Source organism: Bos javanicus, chromosome 21 (genome assembly GCF_032452875.1).
Source record: "Bos javanicus breed banteng chromosome 21, ARS-OSU_banteng_1.0, whole genome shotgun sequence".
Lineage (NCBI taxonomy): Eukaryota > Metazoa > Chordata > Mammalia > Artiodactyla > Bovidae > Bos > Bos javanicus.
Window position 1 is genome coordinate 40,721,129 of NC_083888.1, and position 23,960 is coordinate 40,745,088.

General features: G+C 36.0%; 1 protein-coding gene across 2 annotated transcripts in view; it reads left to right on the top strand.

Moving 5' to 3' along the window:
- Positions 1-23,960, top strand: part of SCFD1 (sec1 family domain containing 1) — a 112,951-nt gene that overhangs the window by 29,715 nt on the left and 59,276 nt on the right. For both annotated transcript variants that reach the window (XM_061394067.1, XM_061394068.1), the window contains 5 exons: positions 2,328-2,427; positions 17,878-18,017; positions 20,966-21,056; positions 21,672-21,745; positions 22,521-22,602. In XM_061394067.1, coding sequence (XP_061250051.1) covers positions 2,328-2,427; positions 17,878-18,017; positions 20,966-21,056; positions 21,672-21,745; positions 22,521-22,602 — 487 coding nt within the window. The remainder of the gene's footprint in view (positions 1-2,327; positions 2,428-17,877; positions 18,018-20,965; positions 21,057-21,671; positions 21,746-22,520; positions 22,603-23,960) is intronic.

Genomic DNA, 23,960 nt, shown 5'->3' on the forward strand with positions numbered 1-23,960 from the left:
GTAGAAACATAAAAATCAACCACAATGTAAATATATAATATTAAAGATAAAAGTTTTGCTTTGTTAAAAAAAATGCATATTTTTCTGTTTATATGGCTCTGACCAAAGCCACTTTCTTTTAATTATCATTTAGCGTTTTAGTAATAGAAAAAAGTAAGTGGAAAACTTGTAATGCCTATGTCAGTTTCTACCTGGAAACCAGTTAGTAGACAGGTAGAAACTGACATAGGCAAAAATGGTAAAAATGGAAACCAGTTAGTAGACATTTTTACATTAAAATATCAACAAAGTATTTTTGTCCTTGTTACCATGTCTAGCATAAGTAGATAATACCAAAGTTATTGATGGCTCTATTATTATGGAATAGAAATACTCTTTTAAAGACTACCCATTATAGTGCATGTAACTTTTGATTATTAAAAATAATGGACAATAGTGGGGTGAAGAAATAAACCCATGCCATTGGCCAGAAATTATTTCAAGGGGAATAGACAGTATTTTGGAAAATTGTTACCCCTCATCTTAGGTGAATTAATAAATAAAGCCTGTGAAAACTGCCTTCCAGGAATTACCATTTTATGGTAACCTTGCATAGACTTCAAGTCAATTTGATGGCTCCTGCAGTCTTATATACTATTCCTATAGTTTGGAGTTAACACCAACATTGTGTTTCAATTGTTTGTTCAGCTATTTCACTTCCTGTGTTAAACTGTTCTTCAGTTTCACTACTCTTTCTAAATATTCTTCTAAATATTTTTTATTAAGTAGAGCAGAGATATCAAATTCTCATCTAATTTTTTTTTTCAACAGCAGCAACCACTGTAGCATACCTTATTGAATAGTCCTTTTTTATTGTGCTCTGGTATAGGCCTTAGAAACTAATATAAAGGCTCTGTTTTATTTAGATAAATTTTTTTTAGTGTATTCACAAAATCATAATATAATTGTCTTATTTTTAGTTTGTTATATGCATTTCTAAATTATTTGAATTGGGGTCAGTAGCCTTGTTGGGGAGAAGGGCATGGTAACCCACTCCAGTATTCTGCCTGGAGAGTCCCATGGACAGAAGAACCTGGCGGGGTATAGTCATGGGGTCGAAAAAGTCGGACATGACTGAAGCAACTTAGCAGGCAGGCAGGCAGGCAGCTTTGTTGGATTATTGTTAAATGTATTTAAATCCAGTTGTAGCTAATGATTCTCACCAAGAATTTGGTAATGTCTAGAGACATGTCAGTTGTCACAACTGGGTAGATGCTACTGGAATCCAGGGGTGCATTGTGGGATGCTGCTGTACATTTGACACTACAGAAGACAACTCCCCATGATAAGGAATTATTTAGCCCTAGATGTCAATAGTGCTGAGTTAAGAAACCCTGCCATATAGGCTGTGTTCCCTGCCCCCCACCTAGCTGGGGAATAATAAAGGATAGTAGGTGGTGGTAAAGGTGCTACTCCTGCCTTTTTATCAACAAGTCTTATAATTAGTGCAGTTGGGAATTCACTGTCTTATACCCAGTAGGGAATAATGGGTTACTGAAATGATCAGAGGTCTCTTGCAGGAGAAAATATATATGGTAAATATAATCAGGCAGCTATGCTTATTGAAAATTGATGTGTACTCTTGATACAGTAGTGTCTCTAAAGCAAAAACTCTGACTTTTGGAGACACATGATAACCAGATGACTTTGTGCCTCAATTTGCTTTGAAGGTCATTTATTTTGCATCTAGATGATAATGATAGAGTTAAATAATACTTGAAGTGTATGGTAAGTGAATAATTATATAATTAGTTACTGTTGTTGCATGGTTTTAGTTTCATGTAGTGGGATAGGGTTTTTGTGAGGCTCTTCTCTTGAGTCTGCTTTTCTGAATTTGTGTTTACAGGAAAAAAAAATGGAATTTGTAATTTATGAAACTGTTGAACATTTGTATAAATTTGTAAGATCCTACTGTCTGTAATTGTTTTTCCTGAAGTTGACAAAGGGTTTTCATTTTTTTTCTCCAAAAATGTAAAATATAATTCTGAGTAGAAGCAACTTATTCTTTCTTTGATAACTATAAAATTATTCTGTAGAAGCATTTGTATAGATTTTTTTCCTTTAAGAAAGTTGACTAAGACATAACCTATATCATACACGGGCTCTAGGATAGCCCAAAACACTACTTGTTTGTACTTGAAAACTTTTTAGAAAGAAAAGTATTATGGAATATCAATATTAACATACTTATTGTTTATATCAAAATGACAGTACACTGAAAGTATTAGAAGAATTTAGATGTATACACTGGTATCAATAATTACATAATTTTTTTAATATATTTACAGCTTCCAAAGGCCCTTATTAGTCCTTATTGACAGAAACATAGATTTGGCAACTCCTTTACACCATACTTGGACATATCAAGCGTTGGTGCATGATGTACTGGTAAGAGACTAAATATACCATTTTCTGCTAACATGTAGTAACATTCAGTGGTCTCCTTAACTTAAAATTAACATCTGCTGCTGCTGCTAAGTCGCTTCAGTCATGTCCGACTCGGTGCACCACATAGACGGCAGCCTACCAGGCTCCCCCGTCCCTGGGATTCTCCAGGCGAGAACACTGGAGTGGGTTGCCATTTCCTTCTCCAATGCATGAAAGTGAAAAGTGAAAGTGAAGTCGCTCAGTTGTGTCCGACTCTTCGCGACCCCATGGACTGCAGCCTACCAGGCTGCTCCGTCCATGGGATTTTCCAGGCAAGAGTACTGGAGTGGGGTGCCATTGCCTTCTCCAAAATTAACATCACAACTACAGAAAACACAGATGAGAATGATGCAGCCAAGAAATAGAAACAAAGGAATGGAATTTGGAATCGCTGGATGTAGAGGCTGGAGAATACTGAAACCTTGAGGTTTAAAGTTCCAAATTTATAGTCTTTATATTACAAGATAAGTCAGTGGTATTGTTGAAATGATGGGGGAAGAAAGAATGGAGGAAGATGAGTGGCTGGACTTTTTTTTAATTTTTCATAATGAGTAAGTAAATAAATTTGTTCTCCCTGGGGAGAAAACCTGTTTGTTTATTTTTTTTTTTTCCTTTTTCCCTGGGAATCTGTTAAGCCTCATTTTATGATAAAAATAAATAGTATTTTTTATATTACATTGTATGTTTTCTGAAGTAATTCCACATAGGTAATTTCATGCTTGAAACTAAAATCTTTATTTATACATGCATATATTCATCTACTAAATATTATAAACAGCATGTGATATACACAAATAAGTAAAAACAGCCCTAGTCTCAAAGGCAATGTAAAGAAAAGATGTACACAAGTAATTTCTGTATAACACACTATATAAAAGGGCCAGAATTGTCCCCGTTTGTAAGTTAGAAAAATTGAGACACAGAAGTTAAAGAGTTTGAACCCAGATTATTGACTCTGCCAAGATCAGCACTCTGTAATTTACTAAATCCTAGCCCAGGCTTCTAGGGAATACGGTATTAAATTGTGTCATTATTGCAAATGTTGCCTGAAAGGTCATATAGAAAGGAAATGAAAGACATGGAAGATACGGTTTTGGTTTAATGGTTTATTTCTTTAAAACACAGACTCCAGCTGTAAGAGATGTTAAGATTACTGATGGAAATTGGCAGTTCTGTGCACTTCTGTATCCTAGAGTCCTTTGCCACTCTGGACTCTAGGATAAGTGTTAATGATAGTGGTCAGCTCTGATTCAGTAGAGAAAATGGGAAGAATCAAAGGGATGCTGACTTCAACTCTGAGTAGCAGAACACGGAAACTAATTCTCATGAATCAATAAGAGGCTGAAGAACTACTATTGCAGTACCTACTCTTTGACAGAACGTTCTAGACCCTTGTTTTAGCAGTAAAAGCAAGTGAAAATATTCCTTTCTTCTTGTAGCATTCTTCCTTGTAGGAGAGACAAGCAATAAATAAAATATGTAATATTTCATAAGGTGAAAAGTAATCTGCAGAAAAGTAAAGTAGGTAATGGTGAACAGGTGTGCAGTTTTAAAATAGGGAAGACCTCACTGAAAAAGAGACATTTGAGGGACGATCTAAAGGAGAGAAGATACTAACTTTATGTAACTGTATGGGATGGTTACTTGCATTCTAGGCAGGATGCCTGATATCTTTAAAATACGGCAAGGCAGCCAAAGTGGCCAGAGCAAGAGAGGCAGGGGAAAGTAGCAGGAGATGGAATAAAACGGAACACAGGATGCAGTGTAGCATAAAGGCCACTGTAAGGATATTGATTTTTTTTTTTTTTAATATTGTCTGTCTTTCTTCACTGGGTCTGTGTGGCCGCATGTGAGCTTTCTCCAGTTGTGGCGAGTGGGGAGCCAGCGGTGTGCAGGCTTCTCATTGTGGTGGCTTCTCTTGTTGCAGAGCATGGGCTCTAGGGCACTCGCGCTTCAGTTGTTGCAGCACCTGGACTCAGTAGTTCTGGCACATGGGACCTAGTTGGCCAGTGGCATGTGGGATCTTCCTTGACAACCTATGTCCCCTACATTGGCAGGTGGATTCTTAAGCACTGGAACACCAGGGAAGTCCAGGATATTGATTTGAGGAAGTGGAGAGCCAGGTACAGTTTTGAGTAAAGGAGTGACATCTGATACACATTTTGAGAGTATCATCCTATCCTAACTACTGTTTTCCATACAGTGTAGTGGGAAGACCAGAAGAGACTTTTTGGCCAACCTAATATATTGAAAGACTCCTTGGGGCCATAGAAAGGGTCAAGAAGATCAGTTCAGAGTTGCAGTTATCTTAAGAGATGGTAGATAATATAAAGCATCAAGACAAAAAACAATCTGGAGAGGTTGCATATCTCTCTCCCTTTGAATAGAAAATGGATTAATAAATAAGTATGCATGTCTACCAAAAAAAAGAGAGAGATGGTAGAGGTATACAGCAGGATGGAAGTGGTGATGGTTGTGATAGTCTATTCAGTTTAGTCCAGTTGCTCAGTCGTGTCCAACTCTGTGACCCCATGGTCTGCAGCATGCCAGGCCTCCCTGTCCATTGCCAACTCCTGGAGTTTACTCAAACTCATGTCCAATGAGTTGGTGATGCCATCCAACCATTTCATCCTCAGTCATCCCCTTCTCCTCCTGCCTTCAATCTTTCCCCGCATCAGGGTCTTTTCAAATGAGTCAGTTCTTCACATCAGGTAGCCAAAGTATTGAAGTTTCAACTTCAGCATCAGTTCTTCCAATGAATATTCGGGACTCATTTCCTTTAGGATGGACTGGTTGGATCTCCTTGCAGTCCAGGAGACTCTCCAAGAGTCTTCTCCAACACAACAATTCAAAAGCATCAATTCTTCAGTGCTCAGCTTTCTTTATAGTCCAACTCTCAGAACCATACATGAGTACTGGAGAAACCACAGCTTTGAGTAGATGGACCTTTGTTGGCAAAATAATGTTTCTGCTTTTTAATATGCTGTCTAGGTTGGTTATAACTTTTCTTCCAAAGAGCAAGTGTCTTCTAATTTCATGGCTGCAGTCACCATCTGCGGTGATTTTGGAGCTCAAAAAGATAAAGTCTGACACTGTTTCCACTGTTTCCTCATCTATTTGCTATGAAGTGATGGGACCGGATGCCATGATCTTAGTTTTCTGAATGTTGAGTTTCAAGCCAACTTTTTCACTCTCCTCTTTCACTTTGATTAAGAGGCTCTTTAGTTCTTTGCTTTCTGCCATGAGAGTGGTGTCATCTGCATATCTGAGGTTATTGATATTTCTCCCAGCAATCTTGGTTCCAGCTTGTGCTTCTTCCAGCCCAGTGCCTCTCATGATGTACTCTGCATAGAAGTTCAATAAGCAGGGTGACAATATACAGCCTTGACATACTCCTTTTCCTATTTGGAACCAGTCTGTTGTTCCATGTCCAGTTCTAACTGTTGCTTCCTGACCTGCATATAAATTTCTCAAGAGGCAGGTCAGGTGGTCTGGTATTCCCATCTCTTTCAGAATTTTCCACAGTTTATTGTGATCTACACAGTCAAAAACTTCGGCATACTCAGTAAAGCAGAAGTAGATATTTTACTGGAACTCTCGTGCTTTTTCGATGATCCAGTGAATGTTGGCAATTTGATCTCTGGTTCCTCTGCCTTTTCTAAATCCAGCTTGAACATCTGGAAGTTCTCGGTTCATGTACTTGTTGAAGCCTGGCTTGGAGAATTTTGAGCATTACTTTGCTAGTGTGTGAGATGAGTGCAGTTGTGCGATAGTTTGAGCATTCTTTGGCCTTGCCTTTCTTTGGGATTGGAATGAAAACTGCCCTTTTCCAGTCCTGTGGCCACTGCTGAGTTTTCCAAATTTGCTGGCATATTGAGTGCAGCACTTTCACAGCATCATCTTTTAGGATTTGAAAGAGCTCAACTGGAATTCCATTCCATCATCTCCACTAGCTTTGTTCATAGTGATGCTTCCTAAGGCCCACTTGGCTTCGCCTTCCAGGATGTCTGGCTTTAGGTTGGTGATCACACCATTGTGATTATCTGGGTCATGAAGATCTTTTTTGTATAGTTCTTCTGTGTATTCTTGCCACCTCTTCTTAATATCTTCTGCTTCTGTTAGGTCCATACATTTCTGTCCTTTATTGTGCCCATCTTTCCATAAAATGTTACCCCTTGGTATCTCTAATTTTCTTGAAGTGATCTCTAGTCTTTCCCATTCTGTTGTTTTCCTCTATTTCTTTTCATTGATCACTATTAAATGTAGAGTAATAGAATTGATTGATGAATTGTGTGTGAGATGTAAGAGAGAAGAGCCAAAGATGATGCCAAAGTTTTGGTCGTTGTGATTGAACACTATTGAGACGGGAAAGATGTGGAAGAAGCAGTTTTGGGGGGAAGATCAGAGGTTGAGTTTTGGACATATTAAATGTGAGGTGCTTATTAAAATACTGGAGTATAGCTAATATCATTAAGTAGTTAGGTAGTTGATATTGGCTATACTTCAGTATAGGAGTCTGAAGTTAAGGAGAAACGTCTAGAGAAATAAATTTAGAAGTAGTTCATATACAAGTGGCATTTAAAACCAGGAGGTAAGATGGGATCACCAAGGGAATGACTATAGATAGATGAGAGAAGAGGTCTAAGAACTGATCTCTGAGGGTTTTCAAACATCTTAGAGATGGGAGTGGTGAATAGGATTTTAATGATGTTATTCATTTATGTATTTTGGCTGTGCTAGGTCTTCATTGCTGCATGTTTTCTTTAGTTTTGACAAGTAGGGGCTACTCTCTAGTTGTGGTGCATGGGCCTCTTATTGCTGGGCATGGGCTCTGAGGCATGCGGGCATCAGGAGTTGTGGCTCAAGGGCTCAGTAGTTGCTGTTGCTCCTCCAGAGCAGAGGCTCAGCAGTTGTGGTGCACCGGCATAGTTGCTCCATGGCATTTGGGGTCTTCCCAGACCCGAGATTGAACTTGTGTTTCCTGCATTAGCAGGAGTATTCTTTACCAATGAATCATCAGGAGAGCCCCCCCAGAAAGATTTTTAAATGAGAAGTACATCATGTTTATGTATTCCCCATTGGTGAATGATAGAAAAGTTGATTGTAGAGATAAGAGTGTCCTGTAGGTCTGAAGGAGGCATTAATGACCAGAAGAACTACAGACCAGGATTTCCCAGCGTTGACATTTATTGACATTTGGGGCCTGATAATTCTTTGTTGTAGGGGGCTTTTGTATGCTTTGTAGGATGGTTAGCAGCATCCCTGACCTCTACCCTCTAGATACCAATAGCAGCCCTTAGTTCTGACAACCATTGTCACATATACCCAGAGGCCAAAGAAGGGCAGAATTGTTTCTTAAGAACTATTATTACAGGCTGATGATGGGAGCTTCAGAGCTGGAGTTGTTTTAGGGAAGAGGACTCGTGAAGAGTCTGGGAGTAACAAGGAAGACACCCAGCCCGATCCTGAGTCCAGTAGTATGAGACGTGTGACAAGTAAAAAAGAAGGTGATTGCTATCTGAGAAGGCTACAGGGGATTGCCAGTTATAGTTCAACTAGAGCAAGAAAGTACAATGGAGGTTGAGAATATATGTTCAGAATAGGAGACTTTGCTGATGACTGAGTACAAGTTCTAGAGGTTAGACAGAATGGTTTCAGGAATCCAGTAAGAATGAGAGATGGGATCTGAAAGGGGATAATATAAAGACCCAAAGGATTGATGGACATGATGAGGTAGTTTTGATAGTCTCAAATTAGCTTTAATTGGTGGGACCCTGACTGTTGGGTGGCAGCAAGGGTCTTAGAGCATATAGTTCAGAGGTCACATATTCACTCCTGCCACTGGTGTGTGGAGGCTGTATAGAGCATCGAACTTGAAGCGTTCCTGAAGGAAATGAAAGTATGTGCTGCTCTGAGCGAAGGAAATAAAATGTGTGTAGAGGTAATTGCAATATAAAGGAATAAGCTGAGTCCCCACTGTCAGTAGCGAACTTCAGAAACACAAGTTACAGCAGACATTCCCGCAGGCTTATACTGGTTTTGAGATTTTTTTGCTGTTCCAGAGTGAAATGCGAATAATAAGAAATATGAAATGAGTTTTTCTGACTGATCTTTATACTAGTTTGTTTTAATGCTTTACATTTTATTACCCTTGTAATCCTTATGAGATAGAATATACTGTTAATAATTTTTATTTTCTACTCTTTGAGGTTAAAATATACTTTAAAAATACAAGATGGTAGAAGTATATGATAGGGACTTGGGGGCTTTGTTCTTATCTTCACAGAATAAAAAGTTGGAATCCATGTATTTCCAAGGAATTCAATTCAACAAATACTATGTGCCTCCTCTGTACCAGACACTGTGCTGGTCACTGCGATTTAAGGAAAACCAAGCGGGCATGATCCCTGCCTACATGGAGGTTAGAATAGATGGGTTGTAAATAACCTCCATGCAGCCCATTCCAATAGAATGTATTCCTGCAGATATTTGAGTTATTGGTATTCTTATTTTGTGTTATAAATAATAGAGAAGTGCACATCTCTAGTTAACTTTCTTTCTGAGGCTAGGTTCTCAGATTCCGTATTACTCTTTAAGGCATCTTTTCTCAGTAACACAAATGGTCTTATGAAAATACTCTTTGAAAAAAATTGTTTATAATAACCTGTATGACTTACATTGACTTAATCCTGTTTGTTAATTTTAACACATTTTGTAGATATGAAAAAACTACAACTGAGATAGCATAGCCAATTGTAACCAAAGCTTTTTGTTATTGTTGCTGTTGATGATTGTTAAAAACCACAGCTTATGAAGTTTCCTCCAAGCTTTTAAACTCCTTAATAGTTATACTCTCTACCTCCACAAGATGGAGCAAGAGTTCTAGATGAGAATTTCAAGTTTAACTTGAAATTGGAACTTGCTTTTTATATTAAATATTTCTGCCTGAAAATCCAGAACATTGGTAATATTTATATATCGGACCCTGGAAACTACTATGAAAATTCATGCAGCTTCTCTGTGTATCAGAGGATAATTGTTGTCATTTAATATGGGAAAGACACTCTTCTGATGAAAAACTTGGCAGCGTGCCTTTCCTTTATCAGGATATAAGAAGCAAAATTAGTAACCAGTGGTTATGGTTTTGATTGTTGAACTGCAGTGAGTAGTTTTAGGCAAATGTAATGGACATTATTTCATCACAGTGTCTGGTCCTTTAGTTGGTCTTTGTTTTTCTTCAAATCTTGGGTGCCCTTTTTTTGAACCTTTGGCCCTCCACTACTGACTCATTAGATCAGAATTTATACTAATATACATAAGGACTTTAATAAAGTTCATTTTGTTCGTACCACTCAAGAAAAGGAAGTCATTTCCAAGTTAATATATAATAAAAGGGTATTAGAGAAACATTTTACAACCACTCATTTTCTTTTTTTTAATATAAATGTATTTATTTTAATCGGATGCTAATTACTTTACAATATTGTAGTGGTTTTGCCATACATTGACATGAATCCGCCATGGGTGTAAACATGTTCCCCATCCTGAACCCCCTCCCACCTCCCTCCCCCTACCATCCCTCTGGGTCATCCCAGTGCACCAGCCCCAAGCACCCTGTCTCATGCATTAAACCTGGACTGGTGATTCGTTTCACATGTATTATACATGTTTCGATGCCATTTTCCCAAATCATTCCACCCTTGGCCTCTCCCACAGAGTCCAAAAGACTGTTCTATGCATCTGTGTCTCTTTTGCTGTCTCACATATAGGGTTATCATTACTATCTTTCTAAATTCCATGTATATGCGTTAGTATACTGTATTGGTGTTTTTCTTTCTGGCTTACTTCACTCTGTATAATAGGCTCCAGTTTCATCCACCTCATTAGAACTGATTCAAATGTATTCTTTTTAATGGCTGAGTAATACTCCATTGTGTATATGTACCACAGCTTTCTTTATCCATTCATCTGCTGATGGGCATCTAGGTTGCTTTCATGTCCTGGCTATTATAAACAGTGCTGCGATGAACATTGGGGTACACGTGTCTCTTTCCCTTCTGGTTTCCTTGGTGAGTATTCCCAGTAGTGGGATTGCTGAGTCATATGGCAGTTCTATTTCTAGTTTTTTAAGGAATCTCCACACTGTTCTGTATAGTGGCTATACTAGTTTGCATTCCCACCAACAGTGTTAAGAGGGTTCCCTTTTCCTTACACCCTCTCCAGCATTTATTGCTTGTAGACTTTTGGATAGCAGCCATTCTGACTGGCGGGAAATGGTACCTCATTGTGGTTTTGATTTGCATTTCTCTGATAATGAGTGATGTTGAGCATCTTTTCATGTGTTTGTTAGCCATCTGTATGTCTTCTTTGGAGAAATGTCTATTTAGTTCTTTGGCCCATTTTTTGATGGGTCCCTTATTTTTCTGGAATTGAGCTGCAGGAGTTGCTTGTATATTTTTGAGATTAGTTGTTTGTCAGTTGCTTCATTTGCTATTATTTTCTCCCATTCTGAAGGCTGTCTTTTCACCTTGCTTTTAGTTTCCTTTGTTGTGCAAAAGCTTTTAAGTTTAATTAGGTCCCATTTGTTTATTTTTGCATTTATTTCCAATACTCTGGGAGTTGGGTCATAGAGGATCCTGCTGTGATTTATGTCAGAGAGTGTTTTGCCTATGTTCTCTTCTAGGAGTTTTAGTTTCTGGTCTTACATTTAGATCTTTAATACATTTTGAGTTTATTTTTGTGTATGGTGTTAGAAAGTGGTCTAGTTTCATTCTTTTACAGGTGGTTGACCAGTTCTCCCAGCACCACTTGTTAAAGAGATTGTCTTTTCTCCGCTGTATATCCTTGCCTCCTTTGTCAAAGATAAGGTGTCCGTAGGTCCGTGGATTTATCTCTGGACTTTCTATTTTGTTCCATTGATCTATATTTCTGTCTTTGTGCCAGTACCAAGGCAGGTTGATTCCTCCAGTTCCATTCTTCTTTCTCAAGATTGCTTTGGCTATTCGAGGTTTTTTGTATTTCCATACAGATTGTGAAATTATTTTTTCTAGTTCTGTGAGAAACACCGTTGGTAGCTTGATAGGGATTGCATTCAATCTATAGATTGCTTTGGGTAGTATACTCATTTTCACTATATTGATTCTTCTAATCCATGAACATGGTATATTTCTCCATCTCTTTGTGTCCTCTTTGATTTCTTTCACCAGTGTTTTATAGTTTTCTATATATAGGTCTTTAGTTTCTTTAGGTAGATCTATCCTAAGTATTTTATTGTTTTTGTTGCAATGGTGAATGAAATTGTTTCCTTAATTTCTCTTTCTGTTTTCTCATTGTTAGTATATAGGAATGCAAGGGATTTCTGTGTGTTAATTTTATATCCTGCAACTTTACTATATTCATTGATTGGCTTTAGTAATTTTCTGGTGGAGTCTTTAGGGTTTTCTATGTAGAGGATCATGTCATCTGCAAACAGTGAGAGTTTTACTTCTTTTCCAATCTGGATTCCTTCTATTTCTTTTTTTGCTCTGATTGCTGTGGCCAAACTTCCAAAACTATGTTGAGTAGTAGTGGTAAGAGTGGGCACCCTTGTCTTGTTCCTGACTTTAGGGGAAATGCTTTCAGTTTTTCACCATTGAGGATAATGTTTGCTGTGGGTTTGTCATATATAGCTTTTATTATGTTGAGGTATGTTCCTTCTATTCCTGCTTTCTGGAGGGTTTTTATCATAAATGGTTGTTGAATTTTGTCAAAGGCTTTCTCTGCAGCTATTGAGATAATCATATGGTTTTTATCTTTCAATTTGTTAATGTGGTGTATTATGTCGATTGATTTGCAGATATTGAAGAATCCTTGCATACCTGGGATAAAGCCCACTTGGTCATGATGTATGATCTTTTTAATATGTAGGTGGATTCTGTTTGCTAGAATTTTGTTAAGGGTTTTTGCATCTATGTTCATCACTGATATTGGCCTGTAGTTTTCTTTTTTTGTGGCATCTTTGTCTGGTTTTGGTGTTAGGGTGATGGTGGCCTCATAGAATGAGTTTGGAAATTTACCTTCCTTTGCAGTTTTCTTGAAGAGTTTGAGTAGGATAGGTGTTAACTCTTCTCTAAATTTTTGGTAAAATTCAGCTGTGAAGCCGTCTGGTCCTGGGCCTTTGTTTGCTGGAAGATTTCTGATTACAGTTTTGATTTCTGTGTTTGTGATGGGTCTGTTAAGATTTTCTATTTCTCCCTGGTTCCATTTTGAAAAGTTGTACTTTTCTAAGAATTTGTCCGTTTCTTCCAAGTTGTCCATTTTATTGGCATATAGTTGCTGATAGTAGTCTCTTATGATCCTTTGTATTTCTGTGTTGTTTGTTGTGGTCTCTCCATTTTCATTTCTAATTTTGTTGATTTGATTCTTCTCCCTTTTTTTCTTGATGAGTCTGGCTAATGGTTTGTCAGTTTTATTTATCCTCTCAAAGAAACAGCTTTTGGCTTGATTTTTGCTGTGGTCTGTTTTGTTTCTTTTGCATTTATTTCTGCCCTAATTTTTAAGATTTCTTTCCTTCTACTAACCCTGGAGTTCTTCATTTCTTCCTTTTCTAGTTGCTTTAGGTGTAGAGTTAGGTTATTTATTTGACTTTAAGGTAAGACTGTATTGCTATAAACCTTCCCCTCAGCATTGCTTTTACTGTGTCCCATAGGTTTTGGGTTGTTGTGTTTTCATTTTCATTCGTTTCTATGCATGTTTTTATTTCTTTTTTGATTTCTTCTGTGATTTGTTGGTTATTCAGCAGCGTGTTGTTCACCCTCCATATGTTGGAATTTTTAATAGTTTTTCTCCTGTAATTGAGATCTAATCTTACTGCACTGTGGTCAGAAAAGATGCTTGGAATGATTTCAGTTTTTTTGAATTTACCAAGGCTAGCTTTATGGCCCAGGATGTGATCTATCCTGGAGAAGGTACCATGTGCACTTGAGAAAAAGGTGAAATTCATTGTTTTGGGGTGAAATGTCCTATAGATATCAATTAGATCTAACTGGTCTACTGTTATCATTTACATTTTGTGTTTCCTTATTAATTTTCTGTTTAGTTGATCTATCCATAGGTGTGAGTGGGGTGTTAAAGTCTCCCACTATTATTGTATTATTGTTAATTTCCCCTTTCATACTTGTTAGCATTTGTCTTACATATTGTGGTGCTTCTATGTTGGGTGCATATATATTTATAATTGTTGTATCTTCTTCTTGGATTGATCCTTTGATCATTATGTAGTGTCCTTCTTTGTCTCTTTTCACAGCCTTTATTTTAAAGTCTATTTTATCTGATATGAGTATTACTACTCCTGCTTTCTTTTGGTCTCTATTTGCTGGAATATCTTTTTCCAGCCCTTCACTTTCAGTCTGTATGCATCCCTTGTTTTGAGGTGGGTCTCTTGTAGACAACATATATAGGGGTCTTGTTTTTGTATCTATTCAGCCAGTCATTGTCTTTTGGTTGGGGCATTCAACCCATTTACATTTAAGGTAATTATTGATCAGTATGATCCTGTTGCCATTTACTTTGTTGTTTTGGGTTCTAGTTTAAACACCCTTTCTGTGTTTTCTGTCTAAAGAAGATCCTTTAGCATTTGTTGGAGAGCTGGTTTGGTGGTGCTGATTTCTCTCAGCTTTTGCTTGTCTGTAAAGCTTTTGATTTCTCCTTCATATTTGAATGAGGTCCTTGCTGGGTACAATAATCTGGTCTGTAGGTTATTTTCTTTCATCGCTTTAAGTATGTCTTGCCATTCCCTTCTGGCCTGAAGAGTTTCTATTGAAAGATCAGCTGTTATCCTTATGGGAGTCCCCTTGTATGTTATTTGTTGTTTTTCCCTTGCTGCTTTTAATATTTGTTCTTTGTGTTTGATCTTTGCTAATTCGGTTAATATGTGTCTTGGGGTGTTTTGCCTTGGGTGTATCCTGTTTGGGACTCTCTGGGTTTCTTGGACTTGGGTGACAATTTCCTTCCCCATTTTAGGGAAGTTTTCAACTATTATCTCCTCAAGTATTTTCTCATGGTCTTTCTTTTTGTCTTCTTCTTTGGGACTCCTATGATTCGAATATTGGGGTGTTTAACATTGTCCCAGAGGTCTCTGAGGTTGTCCTCATTTCTTTTAATTCTTTTTCTTTTTTCCTTTCTGCTTCATTTATTTCTACCATTCTATCTTCTACCTTACTTATTGTATCTTCTGCCTCCGTTATTCTGCTGTTGGTTCCCTCCAGAGTGTTTTTGATCTCATTTATTGCATTATTCATTATATATTGACTCTTTTTTATTTCTTCTGGGTCCTTGTTAAACCTTTCTTGCATCTTCTTGATCCTTGTCTCCAGGCTATTTATCTGTAACTCCATTTTGTTTTCAAGATTTTGGATCATTTTCACTGTCATTATTTGGAATTCTTTATCAGGTAGATTCCCTATCTCTTCCTCTTTGGTTTGGTTTGATGGGCATTTATCCTGTTCCTTTACCTGCTGAGTATTTCTCTGCCTTTTCATTTTGTTTATATTGCTGTGTTTGGGGTAGCCTTTTCATATTCTGGCAGTTTGTGGTTCCTCTTTATTGTGGAGGTTCCTCGCTGTGGGTGGAGTTGGATGGGTGGCTTGTCAAGGTTTCCTGGTTAGGGAAGCTTGGGTCGGTGTTCTGGTGGGTGGAGCTGGATTTCTTCTCTCTGGAGTGCAATAAAGTGTCCAGTAGTGAGTTTTGAGATGTCTATGGGTTTGGTGTGACTTTGGGCAGCCTGTATATTGAAGCTCAGGGCTATGTTCCTGTGTTACTGGAGAATTTGCATGGTATGTCTTGCTCTGGAACTGGTTGGCCCTTGGGTGGTGCTTGGTTTCAGTGTAGGTATGGAGGCTTTTGATGAGCTCCTATTGATTAATGTTCCCTGGAGTCAGGAGTTCTCTGGTGTTCATAGGTTTTGCACTTAAGCCTCCTGCCTCTGGTTTTCAGTCTTATTCTTACAGTACCCTCAAGACTTTTCCATCTCCTTTCAAAGACAATGGGCTGCCTTTTTTGGTGTCTGATGTCCTCTGCCAGCATTCAGAAGTTGTTTTGTGGAATTTGCTCAGCATTCAAATGTTTTTTTGATGAATTTGTGGGGGAGAAAGTGGTCTCCCTGTCCTATTCCTGTCCCATCTTAGGGCTGCCCCCCCAACTCATTTTCTTAAGCTTCAATGACATTTCTGCATTTGGCTGATTGTCTCTTTGTGGGGTAAAATTTAACTTTATTTCTCTTTTCTCCAATATTTCCTATAAACTGATAGATCTAGAGACTTAATTCCTTCCAAAATAAAAGTTACTTTTACTTTGCTTGGCTTTTTTTCTCATGTGGATATAATTCTCAGCTCTGCATAAATAGGTGTTACATATATTACCCAAATGTGATTTTTTACTATTGGCTCTATTTCTCTTGGACTGCTTTAGCTTGTGAAAGAAAAAGACCACCAAATACTTATCTGTGTTTTTAGCACTTCCCAGTGGAATTTCTTTGTTTTTTTTTTTTCCCAATGAGATTTATTTCTGTCTGCTGATTTGGCATACCATTGTCCAGTCTTCTAAGTCAAGAGAATATGAATATCAGTAGAAATAGATTAGACTCTGCCATGTTAAAACTAATTTTGTTGTCTTTTATTTGTGTATAAATGTTCAGTTTCTTTAACATGATTGAATACAGCACAGAATATTCTGATTTCCCAATTTTCAAGGCTAAAATTACTTTTCCTAATTTGCCTGTCTATTATTGCAAACAGTGGGAATGTTCTGCTACTATTATTTCTCAAAACTCTTAACTTCTTTTATTCTTTTAGCATTTTGTGTTTTAAGTATTTCATCAATAGTTTGGTATAATAATATGCTTTCCTATTTTTAGAGCACTAATTTTGCTAACAGATTACTTTGATTTTGAGTGTACTGTATCATCCCCATGGAAATAGTACTTCACTAGAAATTCTAGTTCATAAAGCTTAGCTCTTCAGAAATGTTTCTCTTCTTCATTATCTTTGTTTTGTTACATAACTTTTAAAAACAAAGGATCTTCTCAGATGTAGCTGTTAACATCTATTTATTGTGCTTCTTCCTATATGCATGATCTGTTGTGCAAAGATGAGGTTAATATATGGGTTGAGAAAGGGAATTAAATAGGGTTATATTGTGTTATGTTTATCCTATGATAATTTAAAGAGTCTATAGGAAAGGCATAATACCAACAAGTTGAAATATAGTATACTCTTCTTTGTCAATAGACTTATTACTTTACTAGCAGTTAGATGTCGACATATTTCACACTCTGGTTTTTTATGTAATGGGGAAAATGGCTAGGAAGTAAGCTACTATAACAAATTTATTCATGAAAGTTATAAGGAATGGTCTAAGGCTATAAACACAGTATTAATGACCTTTTTCTATCAAGAGGAAATTAAATTGTATTGACTACATTTAATTTGCTAAGACCTGGAAGCTTAATCATTAAGCACTTATAACTTAGAATTAAGATGATTTTATCACAGTCATGGTAGATAATTTCTCCATATGAATTCTTTTGCTTATCATTCATTTACTCACTTATTGATGTCCATGTTTTCTCTAGTTCACTATCCTCAGAATAGAGTTGAACCATAAAACATTGCTATTACATGAAGGAACTAAAAAGATAACTTCATTAATTTTGTATGTTTGTTTTTTGAGAAGGGGGGAGAAAAAAATCAAACCTCAAGTAAGTAAAATTATGCCTACACAGAAAAGCTTAGCAACCATTAGTCTGACTGCTCTTAGAATTTATGTGAAAGGGAATGCTGTTGTTATTGGAACTTCTGTTGTAATTTTTTTTTAATGCAGTTCATCAAGTAACAGATCAGGCTATTAATATCCTGTAAGAATTTAAAAATTACATTTAAGATTATGTTTGTTGTTGGAAACAATTCAGCATCAAGAAACCAGGTCAAATAAATAGAGTCAAATATTCAACTACTATGTAGACATGATAAAAATAAGATGTATATATTCAGAGAAGAGCTCTAAATACATTATTAATTGAGAAAAGTGAAATACTAAGTATGTATAATATAATCTCATTCTTTACAACTTAAGGGATATTTGTTTACTGACATATGCAAAAATATTTTACTAGTAGGATACACAAGAACCTTAATAAGGTTTTATGTATTTTTTGAATTGTAATCATATGCATCTACTGCTTAATTAAATACATACACAATTAAAAGTACCTTTATGTAGTAAAACATTGGAAAAAGGTCTTTTAAGTTTCAGAATCTGTATTTTGTCCTTGGAAATAGTAGATAAGGCAGCAATAATCTGTGTTATTTTTATTGTTGTAGGAAATGTTCTTAAACTTAGAAAATTGTTACTTAAAACAGGATTACTCTTTCCTAGGATTTCCACTTGAACAGAGTTAACTTGGAAGAGTCTTCAGGAATGGAGAATTCTCCAGCTGGTGCTAGACCAAAGAGAAAAAATAAGAAGTCTTACGATTTAACTCCAGTTGATAAATTTTGGCAGAAACATAAAGGAAGGTAAATAAGAAAAACATTGATAAGTAAGAGATTCAACCTCTAGAAAAATGCAAAAATATCACCTGACTTAATGAATTTGATTAAAAAAAAATCAAAACCGGTCATAGTGGTTCATCTACACAGTGAATAAGAACTGTAAATTAAATAGTCTGAGGAGCTGTGTCTTTATTGCTTACTTTCCTAGTTCTTAAGTTGTTTTTGTTGTTTTGTGGGGACCACTTCCCTTTAAAATAAGTCCATTCCATATGATTTTGTAGATTTTATATTATACATAGTCTTTCTAAATTTCTTTTCTGTCCCCATTGACCCTCTGTAGCACTATTTCTGCCTTTTATTAAGATTGGTTTCAGCAATCGGGAAACATCAAGGTGTGATTTATCCTTTTTGTTTCATGCTTGCCTTCAGACAAACCCAATTTTAGCTATCTGTGAAGAAAATACTTAAGCCTGAAAACCAGTTTTATTCAAAGTACATTAGGAATAACAGGTGAAAAAATTGTAGCAATTTGCCATTTGATTTATTATACGCGGGTATACAGATCCCATGTGTTGCTGTGATCCCTTAATTGAGGGTATTTCATGAGCTCAGTAACTGCTGTGTGAGTTATCTAGTGGTATTATGGCTAGAGGAATCTTTCTAAACAAACAGAAAAATCTTTCCTCTGAGAGAAAAAGAAGGTTGTTCATCAACAATTGTGGAAATACAATGTTATTTATTATAATTTGGACTGTTTCAACTGCTACAGTATATATAGTAGCATCTGTCTATCCATCTCTATATATCTGTGTCCTTGATATTGCTTTCTTTTTGGTCTATGTTTAAAGAGAAGTAGGATGTAGACTTGGTTCAACATGATTGGGCTTTTTTGTATGTTTTATTTCTTTTTATTTATACCTTTCACTCTTTTTTTAACACTGGAAAATCATACTGCTATAACAAATAGTTTTAGTGTGTCTTCAGTGAAAAGTCACTGTCTTTCCCTCTCTCTGACTAATGCAGTTTTGGGTACTGTTGTAAGTTTCCTTATTTTATATGGTTTTCTTCTCTTTGAAATCCCATTGTCTACATTTCCTTTTAGAATAGTAAAGTACAAGAATTTACATTATTTATCAAGGATGCAAGATATTTTAAAGTTAACATTCCCTAATAGACAAACAAAAGCTTAAATGAAAACAATTTTATTCACATATGGAAATTTTGAATATTTTCCTTAGGCCATATGTTTAGGAACAATCTAAGAGCATGAACTTTGAATAGTATGAACTTTAATTTTTTGTTGGGTAGAAATAGCCCTCACTTTGAATATCATGCAATGATGGTAGTATGGGCACAGACACTGGGAGACAGCACAGAGTTAGAAACAAGTGACCTAAATCTCTCTAGTCTTCATTTTCCTCATCAGTAAAATGTGGGATGATAATTCTACCTATTGTCCTATTTGAGAAGGTTGTTGTGAAGATTGACATAATATAAAGAAGTAATTTGCCCCAAATGACCCAGCTTTCATTGGTAAAAGCAGAATAAAAACCAGTTCTGGCAGATTCCAAAGTCCCTCGTCTTAACTGTCAGTACTATGTATTTACCTTACAAAACTGTGGTCAGAATTAAATGAGACAATAGAGACAGATTCTTAGCATAGTATTTGGCATATAGCAGCAGTAGTAGTGGTGGTGGTGGTGGTGGTGGTAGTCGCTCAGTGCTGTCTGATTGTGACCCCTCAGACTGCAGCCCGCCAGGTTCCTCTGTCCATGGGATTTTCCAGGCAAGAAGACTGGAGTGGGTAGCCATTCCCTTCTCCAGAGGATCTTCCCAACCCAGGGGTCTAACTCAGGTCTCCCTGCATTGAAGGCGGATTCTTTACTGTCTGAACTACCGGGAAGTCACTTAACTCCCTTGGCATACAGTGATCTCTCAGTAAATGCAGGCAGTGATCACTGTGTCAGCCCTGAGACCTAAAGGTACTAGAAATTTTAAGGATGAGCCGGAACATTTTACCTGCTCGCTGCTATCTTTTGCCAACAGACTCCTCTGGACCTCAGTTAGGGCCTGCATTTGTCATGTAAAACTGGACTGTGTTCCTCACAATCGTTTCAGATTTTGTCATTTCTTTGCTGATCATTAATGAAGTGTTATCAGAGTGGAGGAATGGGGGAAAGTTTTTGTTTTATTGCTTGATGAGAAGTGACCATTTCTTCCTTAAAAGAGAGAAAGCTTCTGGCCTCCCCTAAGGCTGTAGATGAAAAATACTTATGTTAGGAACTATTTCATGGTCAACACATACTCATCTAGATACATTCAGGATTAACACTGCATGATAGTTTCTACCTGAGTTGGTCAGTGATTGCGGATGAGTTGTATCTGAAGTCTATGGAAATTGCTGCTAAACTGTACATACTGAGGAGATACCAGGGATTGGGCCAACAAAACTGGCCTACATTCTGTTCTTACCAGTGGTGTTCTGCATATCAGGTTTACAGATTTGAAAGGTTTTTTCCACAGCTACCTACATGTAATATTTTTTGATACATGTTTGTAGTTACATGGACCCTTTGGCACTATGGGTTGTAATACTTAGTTGGTCTTTGATGTACCATGGCTTCTCTTCCTTTGTTTCTCAGTCACTTAAATATCTTTTTATTTTTTCTAATAGCTAAAGGTGAAGAAAAATCGATACAGTTAGTGAAAAGAATAGAAATAAAATTTAAATTTGTTTACATATATAAGTATTATGATATACATTTTAAAGTAGTATTTAGAATGTAAATAGATATCACAAGAAAATGTACTTTGATTTATCCTGATGTTTTCTGCCTATGTTGTATATAAAATATATGCAAATATAAATAAGTACACTTAAAATAATCTTCATTGTATATGTTTCAAAATTCACACAAAAGTCAATCTTTTAATCTTATACTCATAATTCCTCTTCTGGAAAACTGTTTTAGTCCATTCCCAGAAGTTGCAGAATCAGTTCAGCAAGAACTAGAATCTTACAGAGCACAGGAAGATGAGGTTAAACGACTTAAAAGCATTATGGTAAGATTCTGTTTGCTTTCTTGGAGATACAAGGGAAGCAGGAGGACATCTGGAAGGAGAAAGAGGTTAACTTTTTTCCTTTATAAAAATTCAAGACCTTTCATTGCTTTAATGACAAAAAAAATTGTTCTCATAAAAGATTGTTACATAAAAGATTTTTTTTTTTAAAGAAATCTTAAGTTCTGAGGAGTAGAGGGAACATTTTTTAAAAAACTAATACAAATTTATGATTTGAAAAAATATATGTGAGTTTATTTTAGACATGTATGTTCCAGTGCTGCTCATTTTACTATACTTTGATCGCACTTCAAATTTCAGCTCTATTTATTACTATATGTAGTGACCTGTGGCAGGTCTCTGGACCTATTTCTTTATCTGAAAATGCCAGATGCTTCCTTTTTAGTCATCCAACCATTCATTAGATTGGTGGTGACTAGAACTTTTCTATAACTGTCAAAAATGCAGATGCTTGCTCCTTAAGAGGGGAAGAATTATTATTCTGGGTGACCTAAATCTTGCTACTGTTTATCAGTGATCCTAGGAATAGATTGATGAAAATCAGTACTTTGGCTTGGGATTTTTGAGTAGTTACTGGGACCTCTTTTTCCTTCCCAGGGACTAGAAGGTGAAGATGAAGGAGCCATAAGTATGCTTTCTGATAATACTGCTAAGCTAACATCAGCTGTTAGGTAAGTAAGCAGTATATCTTCTTTGAAGTCTTTCTGTTGATATGATTTATATTGGACATTAAAAAAATCGATAAATATTTTTCATGATAGGGAATAGAAATAGCATATACTGCTAAGTCCAAAGAACTAAATTGTATTTTTACTGTATTCAAGCTGACTTGAGTTCCCTCCTTTATTTTTTTAATTTTTTTATTGAAGGATTGCTGCTTTACAGAATTTTCTTGTTTCCTGCCAGTTACCAACATGAATCTTTTATATAGCAGATCATTTGTTTCTTTTACTAGTTAGAATTGTGTAATGGGAGTAATTTTGTCACTGAGATAGTATTGATGATAAGGTAAAATGAGTTATTGTTAATTTTATCATTGCTGCTGTTACTATGTTAGCTAAAGTTTAAGCAGTATCTTTTGGATACTTTAAATACCATCAAGGAGAGAGAGTTTCATGTTTTAGAAATATAGGTAAAATTTTCCCATTAATCTGATTTTATTCTAACCTCCAAGTTTTGGAATTAGAAAGTGAAATGATAGAATGATGATATTTGGGAGGCAGATTATTTTAAAATAAGAAGCATTTCAACTGTATTAAAGTGGTAAATATTGTATATGTTCAAACCTAGAGATTAAGTTCAGTTAATAGTTTAACATGTAATTTTGGCCCTGTTTTACTATTCCAAGTTTCCTCAGAGGAAACACCCAGGTTTGCATTTTATTAAAATTTATGTCATTTCCTTAGAAAATTTAACGGTTAATTTTCAATTTTTTGATACTTGTAGCTCTTTGCCAGAACTCCTTGAAAAAAAAAGACTTATTGATCTCCATACAAATGTTGCCACTGCTGTTTTAGAACATATAAAGGTAAATTTAACTTGTCCCTCCTTACAATATAACTACTAATTTTGTAGGTTTTAGACTTTTTAAGATGCTTATTCAGTGTCTCATTGAGCCCTAACCGTAAGGTTGAGTTATAATTAGTGAAGGCAGCATTATTACCTTCATTTTTGCACATGAGGAAACCAATCCAGGAAGGTTAGTGATTTGCCCAAGGTCACACATTCAGTGAAGGAAACTTAGCACCTTTGATGTTTGTATTATGTTTCACTGCCTTAGTAATGCCTCTACAGATGTACCACTTTGTTAATAATAGATTTGTATCTAAACATCAGTAATTCAGGTTTAGACACCCCTTTACTGTAGTACTATCTGAAATATGTTGATAACATCCCATAATGAAATGCAACTTGGTTCTGAACATTTTAGTTTAAGATTAGTCTGTTAGCCTTATAGCTTCTTACTGTCTCCCACTATACTTTGATTTTGAAACAAATGTATTGGATAATTCTATATGTTGTTTGTCATAATTATTTTTTCTCATTACTTTATTCATAACTCCATATCAGTTTGATTTAATCCATTCATTAGTATTCTATTGTCATTTATTCTCCGGACATGGAACTGAATTCCAGTGACAGACTGGTGATATACCAGAATGTAGTTACTACTGACCCCTGCTTTCCATTTGAGATGATACATTTGAAAAAGTGATGTAAAACTGAATATACTTGCTGTCTATCAAACATGTTGATAACAACTTATATTTATGGAAAAGGGGATTAAACATTTTTTAATGATTTTAAAAGTCTTAGAGCACTAGAAAGGAGCTAATATAGATAGATTTCATCATTGTAGATCATAGAATTTAAACCTGCATAATTTCTATTAAGCTGACACCTGATTTTTTTCTTTGTTCCACTTCTTGATTTTGATCTTGCTATTTGCATATACCTACAGGAATAGAAATATAATTGTGCCATCTGTAGATGATATCTGATGATAACTTCCATATGTTGCAGCTCTGTAAAGTGGAAAAAGGCTGCTCATTTTTTTTTGCCTGAGGTCATTGTCTCCAGTGAAGATAATACATATAACTGGTGGAATGTAACAGAGCTATATTCAGTGATTTCCTTCACTCAGAAGAGACAGGCTTTGCTTACAAAGCTAATATAAAAAGTTAAACAAAACTATGTTGTATTAAAACAAAATATAAGTTCTAGTTTACATCGGCTAAACTATAGTTTTGTAATCAAGATCTTCTTATCTATTAAACCAATGCTCTTTGAGTACATGCTGTTTGTTTATGACCGTTGTTAATAGTTTATGTGTTACTTTGAGATTTAAACAGTTTTGTGGACTTTTTTTTACTTTAGTTTTTTCAG